We start from the raw sequence: 11,861 nt of genomic DNA on the forward strand, positions 1-11,861 counted from the left end.
TTTGGAGCTATTCCAGTGTGCATCTAGATATATGAAACATCGAACAGAATTTGTCTAGTATATACATGAACCTATGGTGGCTGATAAGGGCCATAGCGTAAAATTCCTGGTATGTAAATGAGGGCGCCAGAACGCCAGAACGCCAAAACGAAAAAAAACGTCCAATTTTCTCTTGGCGCGCCAAAACGAACTTTTAGAGAAATTTCGACGTTTTTCGTTGTTTTGGCGGGGGCGCCAAAACGAAAGTTCGTTTTGGCGGGGGCGCCAAAATGAAAGTTCGTTTTGGCGGGGGCGCCAAAACGGAATTTTCTTTGTTTTGGCGCGCCAAAACGAACTTTTAGAGACATTTCGACGTTTTTCGTTGTTTTGGCGGGGGCGCCAAAACGAAAGTTCGTTTTGGCGGGGGCGCCAAAATGAAAGTTCGTTTTGGCGGGGGCGCCAAAACGGAATTTTCTTTGTTTTGGCGCGCCAAAACGAACTTTTAGAGAAATTTCGACGTTTTTCGTTGTTTTGGCGGGGGCGCCAAAATGAAAGTTCGTTTTGGCGGGGGCGCCAAAACGGAATTTTCTTTGTTTTGGCGCGCCAAAACGAACTTTCAGAGAAAATTGGACGTTTTTTTTCGTTTTGGCGTTCTGGCGTTCTGGCGCCCTCATTTACATACCAGGAATTTTACGCTATGGCCCTTATCAGCCACCATATGAACCAGTAGATCAGTTTCAAGATCAAAATGTAGAATTTGACGCAATTTTACTTTGTGAAACTATTGATAAAATCACATAACAAATAGATAAAGAACAGGCGTCGGAGGCAATTTTTGATTGAAGCGTCCAACATATACAGGGTCCCCCATGCTTTACGTGTCATATGATGCTTAAATGAATATGACAATGAAGAAAAAATATGGTCGGCAGAAATATTGGGGTGGCCAAAGCCACTGTGGCGATTTGTGAGTTGTTTCCTTTAGGTAACTCTACCGAAAGACAAAACAAACAAACAATTATTATTCTTTGAGAAGTATATCGAGTTCAAGGATCAAAAGTGAAAGAATTTCTATTGATGATTATTCTGATGCCTAAATCAGAGAGGAAGGCAATATCAATTGTAACAGATCAAAATCTGGACGATTTAAAAATACAACCGCACAGAAATACTACGCAATTTTTGGAATAAAGATCTAAACAGAAATTTCTTACCCGCATTGTAAAACCAACTAGAATAACACAGAATACAACAGCCGTGCTGGTTGATTATATTCATCTTACAGATAACTTCTCCTAATTTAAATCCAGTATATCTTCCCAGATATCTGACCATTTACACCTTCATTTGTAATCATCTTTTTTGTCTGCTGAAATCTTAAAATTTATTTCTACTTTATTTATATTTTGGTTAGTACAAGATCATTTTACTGGGTAACATAATAGAAATTGCTGCATCCCATAAATGATTATCTTTTCGCTTTGTTTTCTTTTTGTGAGGAAAAACATCTCGATGGATCTGTCGTTTTCAGCCCGGAGGATAAATAATCAATCGTGACACAGCTCGTAAAACCATGGACGTATAAACTAGATATCTAGTTTATACGTCCATGGTAAAACCAAACGCTTCCTTCATATTATTTGGCCAAGAGAAGAAGGCAGTGTACCAATGTACCATAGAAATAGCTAGCACCCTGTTCAGCCTGGGCGAACTTCGGTCGACGAGTTAGGCGACTAGACGAAACCGACTGTCAGTTAGTCAGTCCGAACTATGGTCCGGAAATAGTCGAACACGCGTTTGGGGTCGGTCGCTGAAGTTCGGACCCAAGTCCAAGATGGCCGACACCGTAAGTACGTAACGACCGAACTATAGTGCGTTCGGTTTATTAGTTCCGACCACTAGTCGACTAGCTACGAAAACCGAGGTTGGCCCCGAATAATGCTGCCAATTTCTATATCTATCAAGCGGGAAAGAAGTGCGTGATTCCGCAAAGCAGCTTATTTGCTGCATGAAATGTCGATATGTAGATTTAGGTCCCCTGTTGCAGTATGTGTACAAAATATGTAAGCTCATGTCCACCAATGTCAGAAAATAGAGGACGAGCTCCATTTTGTTGTGGCTTGCGGCAACCAATCCTGGACAAACTATCTTAATTCATCCACAATCAAAGTCCCTCAATACTCAAGAAAAATTTGTAATCCTTCTAACAGACTGTTATCTACAAAAAGACATTGAAAAATTCATCTCTGAAGGCTTTGATAGAATGCAATCATTTAAGTATATGTTTAGTCTTCATAATAACTTCTTAGGTTTCTTTACCACTGTATAACTATTACCAAGGTATAAGTAATAAGTGTATATAATAACTTGCGTTCTTTTTCTCAAATTTGTCTGTTATCATTGTTAACCTATTATATCTTATTTTTATACTCTGTATGTCACAGTCCGTAAGGATTTTTGAATACAATAAGGAGTCCTTTTGAATTGAATTGTCGTGAAAATCGTAGTTATTCAGACGACAGCTCACTTTGTAACTGATGTGCTGATGCTGGCAGTTTTCTGCAACTTATTTGTGACATTTGAAGAATGGATGATTAGTTCTTCTGAACACAATGACGTATTACATTGTATTTACGTAACTTCGTATGGACTTCAACTACGCGACAAGTCCCCGCGGGTGCTATCGATGTAATGTTCCGCGTATCCTCATGACAAACAACCTCAGAAACGACGAGGTTCCGCAAAATGTGGGTTCGAATCCAAAAATAAGGTGAATCTCCTGTTTTGCCATCTACGAGATCTGAGAATGTATGAAAATAAGCTTTGAAATATGTATTTGTTTTTTTATTCTGCACCCAACAGACGAAAATTGATAAATTAGTTAACAAAAATAAATATAAACGATTTGTAACAAAAGTAGTATTTACGGGCAGCAGGAATAGATGAACAAAATAATTTCATTTTTGGTCCATCAGTACTTGTTAGAAGTACATTTAATTCACATTTCCTGAGAACGTGTGAACAGTTTAGGCTTCTTCTTCGCCTTCCTCTTCCTCGTCGAATTCACCCTCTTCCTCAGCGGTGGCGTCCTGGTACTGTTGGTATTCAGAAACCAAATCGTTCATGTTCGATTCAGCTTCAGTGAACTCCATCTCGTCCATACCTTCGCCAGTGTACCAATGCAAGAAAGCCTTTCGTCTGAACATAGCGGTAAACTGCTCGGAGATACGCTTGAACAGCTCTTGGATGGCAGTGCTGTTTCCGACGAATGTAGCCGACATTTTCAGACCACGTGGTGGGATATCACAGACGGCGGTCTTGACGTTGTTCGGGATCCATTCGACGAAGTAGCTGCTGTTCTTGTTCTGGACGTTCAACATCTGTTCGTCGACTTCCTTCATCGACATACGTCCACGGAACATGGCGGCGACGGTGAGGTATCGTCCGTGACGCGGGTCACAGGCGGCCATCATGTTCTTGGCGTCGAACATCTGTTGAGTGAGTTCTGGGACGGTAAGAGCGCGGTACTGCTGGCTACCACGCGAGGTAAGAGGAGCGAATCCTGGCATGAAGAAGTGGAGACGCGGGAATGGTACCATGTTGACGGCCAATTTACGTAAATCGGCGTTCAACTGACCGGGGAATCGCAGACAGGTGGTCACTCCAGACATGGTAGCTGATACGAGATGGTTCAAATCGCCGTACGTCGGTGTTGTGAGTTTCAAGGTACGGAAGCAAATATCATACAAAGCTTCATTGTCAATACAGTAGGTCTCATCGGTGTTCTCAACGAGTTGATGAACCGACAGAGTGGCGTTGTATGGTTCTACAACAGTGTCTGATACTTTTGGCGATGGTACGACGGAGAATGTGTTCATGATTCTGTCCGGGTATTCTTCTCGGATCTTGCTGATGAGAAGGGTTCCCATACCGGAACCGGTACCGCCACCGAGGGAGTGTGTAAGTTGGAATCCTTGCAGACAATCACAGCCTTCAGCCTCTTTACGTACAACATCCAAAACGGAATCTACGAGCTCAGCACCTTCTGTGTAGTGACCTTTGGCCCAGTTGTTTCCAGCACCACTTTGTCCTGTAAGATAAAACATATATTGAATTGGTATAACAAACATTACGGAGACTGTTGAATTAAAAACACAGCCAGTTATGAAGGGGTAATAATTTTCCATCAATATATACACTTACCGAAGACGAAGTTGTCTGGTCGGAAGATCTGACCGAATGGGCCGGATCGGACCGAGTCCATGGTACCGGGCTCGAGATCAACAAGAACGGCACGGGGTACATATTTGCCACCTGAAAAATTAACATAAAAATTCGATAAAGTTTTAGAATATCAAACGCTAAACTGATATGCGTAGGCCTATTATCACATTTTTTTCTCCATTGTCCCCTGGTTTGACTATTGGAATTTTCGCTGTTCAATTTGGACTTATGTTATCGTGTTTAAGATATCTTAATCTTTTTCAAACATCATACGCTCATGTAAGAGATTAGATAAAATGCTTACCAGTGGCTTCGTTGTAGTATACATTGATTCTTTCTAATTGAAGATCAGAATCCCCGTGATAGGTACCAGTGGGGTCAATACCGTGTTCGTCAGAGATGACTTCCCAGAACTAGAGGAAACATGGAAAAATTTGATATTAAGATTACTTATCATTTACAATATTTCATTGCATGAGTAAAAGCAGAATGAAATACAATAAAGCATTTGACTATGATAATATCTCAGGTGTTCAACAGAAATGCCGTTACTTATTTTATCGCGTAGTCTACCAAAAAACGACACAAATAGTTGTAAATCAGAAATGAATTTTACATACCTTGGCACCGATCTGGTTACCGCATTGTCCGGCTTGGAGATGTACGATTTCCCTCATGTTGGCTGGTTAGATTCGAAGATTCTTGGCGAGTTGTGAACCTTTAGGTGTTTATTGACACTACTGATGTCCGTCACTAGTGGGCTATGGGTTTTATAGTAAAGTCGTTGCTATCTTGGAATGTTTTGTGTTTTGTTTATTGTCGCCATGACACTGTGTAAGTCCGAACACGTTTACAGTAGGTGGTCAACCAATGGTCTTTATAGCTTTTATGAGTCGCCATCTGCTTGACCAATTATCAACCCGAATGCCTGTCCATACTCGTGTTCACGCTTATGATAACGTATGTACGTCAACTATATATATCAGAAAATTCCGGCATTCTACACAATACAATCTCGTCGAATACCTCAAATGCGGATTACGAATCTAATCCTGTCCAGAGTTGTTTGTGGCATTAACTGTGACCGGCGGTTTCCTTAGTGACCCGCTATTTAAAGACTTACAATAATATCAATCCACGAAACCGTAGCTGGCCCGTTTGAAAAGAGATTTCTTTATTTTTGAATTTGCCCGGATAGTTAGATCTGACCTACGAGCAATTATCTGAACAGATAATTGCTCGTAGATCTGACATACAACCAACTGTAATAGATATTCGATCACAAGTTCCAGTAAATAAAGGTTTACTGTTTCTTGATATTTCTCTACTGGGCCCGGGTTTCTTGGCCGTGATATGTTTAAGTGGCTGATCGGTGTAGTTTGGATCAGGGAGGTGGGAGTGACGGAATTACCTGACTAACACCTCCCTGTTTGGATAGTACGAGCAATGAACTTGCTCTTAGCTTGTTGTCCGATGCAGGGGGCTTTCTACTCATCACTTGCCACTATGTATTATTGCTGATACCACGGTAAATGAGTCTAAATAATTGAGTGTCAATCTATTCTTCAATTATAAGTGCATTGTGATTGACCTCCTGTGAGCTCGCGTGGAGGTCCAGTTCCTCCCAGGGTAATGAAATGAATTATCAATACACCAATAACAATAACAATACAGTAATAAACTTTATTGTCCCTTAAAGCTAAGCATACATCGACAAAGCGACTGGAGACAACTAGTTGCTAGTGAGCGAGTACCCCGCGCACATCGAAAATTTAGTAAAAACCAGCAACTGCGTGGCTCATGCCGGTCGCTAGGTCCATAGCGCACACATCGACAGCAACTGAGATGTGGTTTAGCAAATATTCTTGAGGGCATCACAAGTCACGTGACAAATAGCTTTGTTTTATTCAGTTACAACCATGTGTTGTTGATTATGGAGCGCTCACATCGACGGATATGACTGTGATTGAGTACAACTAGTTGCTCAAAAGTAGAACATGAGCAACTGGGTGGAACTGGAGATAGATGGACGCTAACCAGTCGTAAGCTCGCTCACATCGACAAATTCGAGCAACTGATTGTATCCAGCCAGTTGCTCTCATGCGCCGAAAACTACCTGGCAACTAGTTGTCTCCAATCGCAGTGTCGATGTGCGCTAGGCTTTAATGTTACATAACATCATCGGTAAAAGAAATACAATAAAGCAATAAATACACAGTACAAAAATATAGAAAGTGTAATACAAAGAACACAAAAAACAAACAAACAAAAACAAGCACAAGAAAAGACCGGTAGGGTATATATACATTACAATGTATATACCCTATTGGCTCATCCTCGTTTGCCAGGGTCCAACGACCTAACTGAATGCTTCGGCGGGAGACGGTCAGGTGAGGATGAGAGGTTAAATGCGGCATACAATATACGATACAGTCATTTACTTAAAAAGCAAGAAACAGCCGAATGATACTATCGAATTGATAGGCCTGAGAATCTACAAGGATTTCAAAATACTACCCCGTTCCGAAGTTAAAGAATTTACTAGATCGCAAACTATGCTCCCTACTTCGCGGTCGTTTGAATTATTTGACGACAGGAAGAAAAATTTTTGCGCAGAGGAGAGAGCGTCGAACTCCCGGATTTTCAAAAAAAGAGCTCTCTTCGAATTTAGCGCTGAACAGTCTAAAATAAAGTGTTTTTCATCTTCCACCTGGCCATTAGTGCTGGAGACAGATTTACACAGTAAGTAGATTCTATTTGCCACAGGGATTTTGGGTCATGCATATCTGTCTGATTCAATTTGGAGGTGACGCGGAGGCCTTTGGTTCAGCCGTCACTGGAATGCTGCAGATCGCAATCGCAAGAGCAGTTAAATGGTGTATGATGGAACGTACGGTTATTTCCTTGATATTTTGAAGCCGAGCAGGCACGTTTTTATGTCTCGTCTCTTAACTCATTATGGAACGAGTCAGTCAATAGCAACAACATTGAGAAACTGCAAAAAAGGCTTAATTCTTACAGTTGGTTTCATGAAATCGATCGAATAGAGTATAATGGTCACTGCTATAAGGGGTGATAGAGTGAGAACAAGACGTGTACGCGTGCACGTTTCTTTGAGAATCTTGGATAAGGTGTTCTACAAAATCCGGTAAACCGTAAGAGCTTTCTTCTTAGCCGAAGTGATGTTTTCTTCGGTTGCTTCCGCCAATCAAGTTCAAGTTCAAGTTCAAGTTCAAATTTATTTCACAGAAAGCATGACAGGCTATGTACACAGGTTGAGAGAAAACAAACAATAAAATTTACAATTTTTTTAAACAAAGCACAATTATAAAAAGAGAGAGAGAACAGTAGCTTTCAGTGTGGGCCAAGCAAAGCCTTTAGGCCGCTGTCGCAAGCACCCAGGGGAAAAAAACGAAAGAGAAATGAAAGAAATAAAGGGGAAGGAAATGAGAGTTGATGATTTTTGATAAATCGCCCTTCGTTTGGGTGAAACATGTTATTTTTTCTCTTATTCCCATGTTGGGCTAGTTTATGAGCCATGTCGCTCACGGTGATTGTCGGTTGATGCTTCATCGATAATACCACGTCGACGTGGTCCCTTACACTTTCACCTCTCAAGAGAAATTTAATTCCGTTACTCAGTGCGGACAACTTGCCGCTAACCAACCACCTGTAAGATAAAACAAAACAATTTTAAATATTCTTAACACTTAACCATTCTTATTTTAGTAGGACTTATGTAATAAAGTTTGCAACATTGTTGTCTCATTGCCGGATCACCGTCGTTGATGGCTCGATGAGGAGGAAGGGGTTAATTCAAATGTAAGTTTCATGAATGTGTAAGCGTATGTTGGACCAGGGAAGTGATCACACTTCCCTGGTTGGACATACGCTTACACATTCATGCAACTTACATTTGAATCGAGACGTGAAGTAGCATGTCGGACAGTATTCAAGACTTGCGGTAGCCCCTCCAACTGTTGTTTCCAACTGTAATTCAAGTGAGGGTGCTATACTTTTCGCGGCATGCATTTGATATTTCTTACCAGAGGATCCCCACAGCTTAACGAATTTCTTTACCATTTCTTGATTTCCAAAAATATGCTGTTGTAATCGTTTGATATTATCGATTTTGAGGAGATCAGTCTTAAGCAAAAATGTTACGCACTTTCATGAAATATATATGGTATACCATGGGCTTGTAAATGCCACTTAAAGAATATAGATATTGTATTACTTCTCTCTCTCCATTATAGTTTGTTTTTTCTTTATTGCATGTGCATCGGCCCGCTTGGTTTGTGTGGCCTAAGATTTACAATCTTATACTTTGGATTTATGATGAATAAATTGAAATTGAGCTACCTAAAAATTAGAAATTATCCTAAGTAGCAAATGTTATTCAGTTCAACTATTCACCGTAGGCATGGGGGAATTATTTTTACTTGACTAAGCGACCCGCGATGAATACTCGTAAAAATGATTCTCGGCGCTAATTAAAGCGACATCTTTATACCGTACGGTGCTGCCCTCAGTTCCAAATAGCTACTTCATTGAATTGATTCTAAATCTTAGAAATCTCATTTAAAATAGTGTTTTATCCGATTCCAGGCGTTGTCAAATGTTTTAAACAGCCTCAAACATGAGTTCGGAGATCAATTTAAGGGACGACACTAAAAAGTTGGTGCTCAGTATTTTAATTTCAGCTCCACGGGGTCGAACTGTGCGAGAATTATGCAGCGATTTTCTCGAATACATGGGATACCCGATTCCGTTCAAAGAGATGGGATATCTATCGGTGAACGAATACTTCGAGACCAACAAGGACGCCTTTCAATTAACGTGGGTAAAAGGGGAACTCGTCGTGCGAGGGATCGCCGACGACTCGACCGAACATATTCAACGGATGGTTTCGAGGCAGCGAACGCCGGCGAAGAAATCGCGCGTCGCCGCCAAGAAACAAACACGAAATATGATGAATAAAGCCGGTAATCACAACGCGCCGAGCGTATCGCCGTTCGTGCGTAAATGTATCAACGAACTCCTACTCGCGTATCCGGACGGTATCTTACAGACGAACTTCATGGCCGCGTATTCCCGTCGGTTCGGGCAGCAGTTGCTGTTTCAGAAATTGGGGTTCGCGAGTTTGCGCGATTTGTTGAAGAGTTTAACGAACATGCTCGAACTGGTCCCGTTGAACAATAGCGGCGCGTATCGCGTCAATCTGAAGAAGAGATCTCCGTCGTCCAGCGACAAAAAAATGGCCGCCTCGAGTTCGAAAAGGTCAGTTCATGGTAACAATAGGAGTCAGCAAAATGGCGCCCTCACGGGCCCAGTGTCCGATGGCCCCAATGCGGGACAAGTATGTAATAGTTCATATACGGGCCCAGTTTCAAACAGTCTCCGTACGGGCCAGGTATCAAATGGTCCCCGTGCGGGCCCTATATCAAACAGTTCCCGTATGGGCCCGGTGTCAAACAGCCCTGCGACTACGAAATTGCCAGAAGACCAAAACCGCAACAGTTCCGGTAAATATCAATTTCGATATATATCTCGATTTAAGACAAAAAGATGAAATTATGATTGATTCTCATTTTCAATTGTTTCCTTATAGGAACGCTGCATCACAGTTTCAAGTTGAGTCCTCATATACCAGAGGAAATACAGTTGAATATCACGAAGGTAAATCTATTCAGCGTTTGAATGATTTAAGCCATCAGTCACCTGGTGGTGCCAGGATTTTTGGATTGATGGTTCTTTAGCCACCTCCCCCCTTATTCGAGATAAACATATCTTGAATCTGTTAGTAGTACCGTGACTGGTGGTTGGTGGATTGAGGGCCAAAAAGAACTGAAAAAGGATGAAGATATCCTTTGCCTCAGGGCCCAGTTTCACAAGAAGGTTTAACTCTCAAATCGGTTTAATTTCTTCATTAATTCAGTTTTACTTTAAACGATTAAGGCCTGAATCTCTTAATTGTGGAACTGGGCCCGGGACGGAATCGTTAGAATGATATTGTAAAAAACAATAATGCGTTTTATAGGTTTTAAAGAAATTCCAGTTTGGACTTTGCTCGAATCGGATGTTAAGAGAATATAAAGTAAGTCCCCTTATTTAGAATGAGATTGCATTTTCTTCGCAAATTCTAAACACGAATTTCACAAATTTTTGGAACCACGCGATATTTTTTAGAAAATTAACGGTCAAGAATTGCCGCTAGCAGCGACTGGACATGTGAGCGTCGTGGAGTTCCTGTCCGAATTACCACATCTAGTCGTCATCACGAGACCGACAAAAAATGGCGACTGGCTCTTATTCGAACCAGAGTTTTATTCACAGCTAGGTATGTCAGAGAGATTTTTAGATTTCGTTGAGCGCCAAAGTTTCTCGAAGGTGGTGAAAAGTTATGAAATAGGGAATGGGTCAATTCAAGGTCATGATTATCACGGAATGGCCATTGTAAAATTATGGTCATGGTCCTTGAATGAAATAATTTCATTCGACATTTCGACTATATCCTAAGAGCAGTGTTCCTACAGCCCCTCAAATCCACTCACAACCCCTCAAATTCAAAAATCCATCTTTGAAGGTACGTCACATTCCCTCAAATTCTGAGATTTAGCCCTTAGCCCCTCCAATTCTGAAAATTGTGCCTCTCAGAGTCATTTTCAGAGAGGAATACTATTCCTGATGACTGCTGATGACAATAGGACATAGTCAAACGTCAAATAAACTATAGCTCAACGAAATTTTGGGGACTCGTCTTTTATTTCTTTTTATCGCGAGATTTTGTCTTAAATATCGTTACACCCCGGACAGATTGTTTCATGACGAAAACGTTTCCCTTCTTAGAAGATAATTCTCGTTCAAATTCGTTGGCATTATTTTTTGTAGAAAATGAAAATGCAGTAGATTCTGCCGTGCGGTCGACGCAACAACTCGACTGGCGAAGCATCATGAAGACTATAGCGGATCGGTATCCAGAGGGAATGCCTTTGAGATTGCTCCCAGATAGATTCAAGGTATGATAACAGTGAGCGCGTTTCGGGATTCTTTGCGGTCGTTGAAAGCAGTGAATTTGGATCAGTAATGCCAATATGAACCCTGATCGTTTATTCCAGATATTTGCATACTCTCATAGATGGCGTCGCGAGCAAACCCCCTGCCTAATAAGCCCAGTATATATATATATATATATATATATATATATCATTTTACTAACAGAACTTTTCATTTTTTGGCTGAGTTTATTATGGGATTTCTCTCGTTATTCATCTTACACGGATAATGCCTTTAATTGTTAGAATGTCATTATCTGCTTTTTGTTAATCTTTGGGTTTGATGATTTAGTAAAGCATAGCTTTTTTTTCTAGAAAAAAAAACACTATATTATAGCATATTTTATTATTATTAATATTATTAATCTATTTTAGGCAGAAGTCGGTGTTGATTTGATTCCTTGCGATCATCAATTCACGAATCTCGAGGATATGATTCGATCTATCGATGGAAAGTTTGTGACGATCGAGCAGAATAGTAAGTGTAATATACTCTACCGCAGAACCCTGACCATCAGACGCGAAATCATCGCTTTCCGTTTTTGAATTTCAGATAGAAGCGTTGTGATTTATCCGTTGTCTTTCAAACCGTCGAATAAATCG

At 40.8% G+C, this 11,861-nt stretch overlaps 2 protein-coding genes across 2 annotated transcripts; one reads left to right on the forward strand and one right to left on the reverse strand.

The window, feature by feature from the left end:
- Positions 1-2,878: 2,878 nt before the first annotated feature.
- LOC141909345 (tubulin beta chain-like) lies at positions 2,879-4,978 on the reverse strand. Its single transcript, XM_074799766.1, has 4 exons — positions 4,824-4,978; positions 4,508-4,616; positions 4,183-4,293; positions 2,879-4,069 (listed from the first exon to the last, which is right to left on the reverse strand). The coding sequence occupies exons 1-4, from the start codon at positions 4,878-4,880 to the stop codon at positions 3,006-3,008; spliced, it is 1,341 nt and encodes a 446-aa protein (XP_074655867.1). The 5' UTR covers positions 4,881-4,978; the 3' UTR covers positions 2,879-3,005.
- A 3,822-nt stretch (positions 4,979-8,800) lies between these two features.
- LOC141909022 (tudor domain-containing protein 5-like) lies at positions 8,801-11,810 on the forward strand. The gene is made up of 6 exons (XM_074799350.1): positions 8,801-9,728; positions 9,815-9,882; positions 10,244-10,300; positions 10,393-10,543; positions 11,095-11,222; positions 11,634-11,810. Exons 1-6 carry the CDS (start codon positions 8,843-8,845, stop codon positions 11,802-11,804), a joined length of 1,461 nt encoding a protein of 486 aa, XP_074655451.1. The 5' UTR covers positions 8,801-8,842; the 3' UTR covers positions 11,805-11,810.
- The last annotated feature ends 51 nt before the right edge of the window (positions 11,811-11,861 follow it).

This window comes from Tubulanus polymorphus, chromosome 7 (genome assembly GCF_964204645.1).
Source record: "Tubulanus polymorphus chromosome 7, tnTubPoly1.2, whole genome shotgun sequence".
NCBI lineage: Eukaryota > Metazoa > Nemertea > Palaeonemertea > Tubulaniformes > Tubulanidae > Tubulanus > Tubulanus polymorphus.

Coding starts and splice junctions, on each gene's coding strand:
- LOC141909345 (XM_074799766.1), bottom strand. CDS start 4,880: ATGAGGGAAATCGTACATCTCCAAGCCGGACAATGCGGTAACCAGATC. Junction 4,294..4,507: donor ATACTACAACGAAGCCACTG/GTAAGCATTTTA, acceptor TTAATTTTTCAG/GTGGCAAATATGTACCCCGT. Junction 4,070..4,182: donor ACCAGACAACTTCGTCTTCG/GTAAGTGTATAT, acceptor TTTATCTTACAG/GACAAAGTGGTGCTGGAAAC.
- LOC141909022 (XM_074799350.1), top strand. CDS start 8,843: ATGAGTTCGGAGATCAATTTAAGGGACGACACTAAAAAGTTGGTGCTC. Junction 10,301..10,392: donor GGATGTTAAGAGAATATAAA/GTAAGTCCCCTT, acceptor GATATTTTTTAG/AAAATTAACGGTCAAGAATT. Junction 11,223..11,633: donor TGCTCCCAGATAGATTCAAG/GTATGATAACAG, acceptor AATCTATTTTAG/GCAGAAGTCGGTGTTGATTT.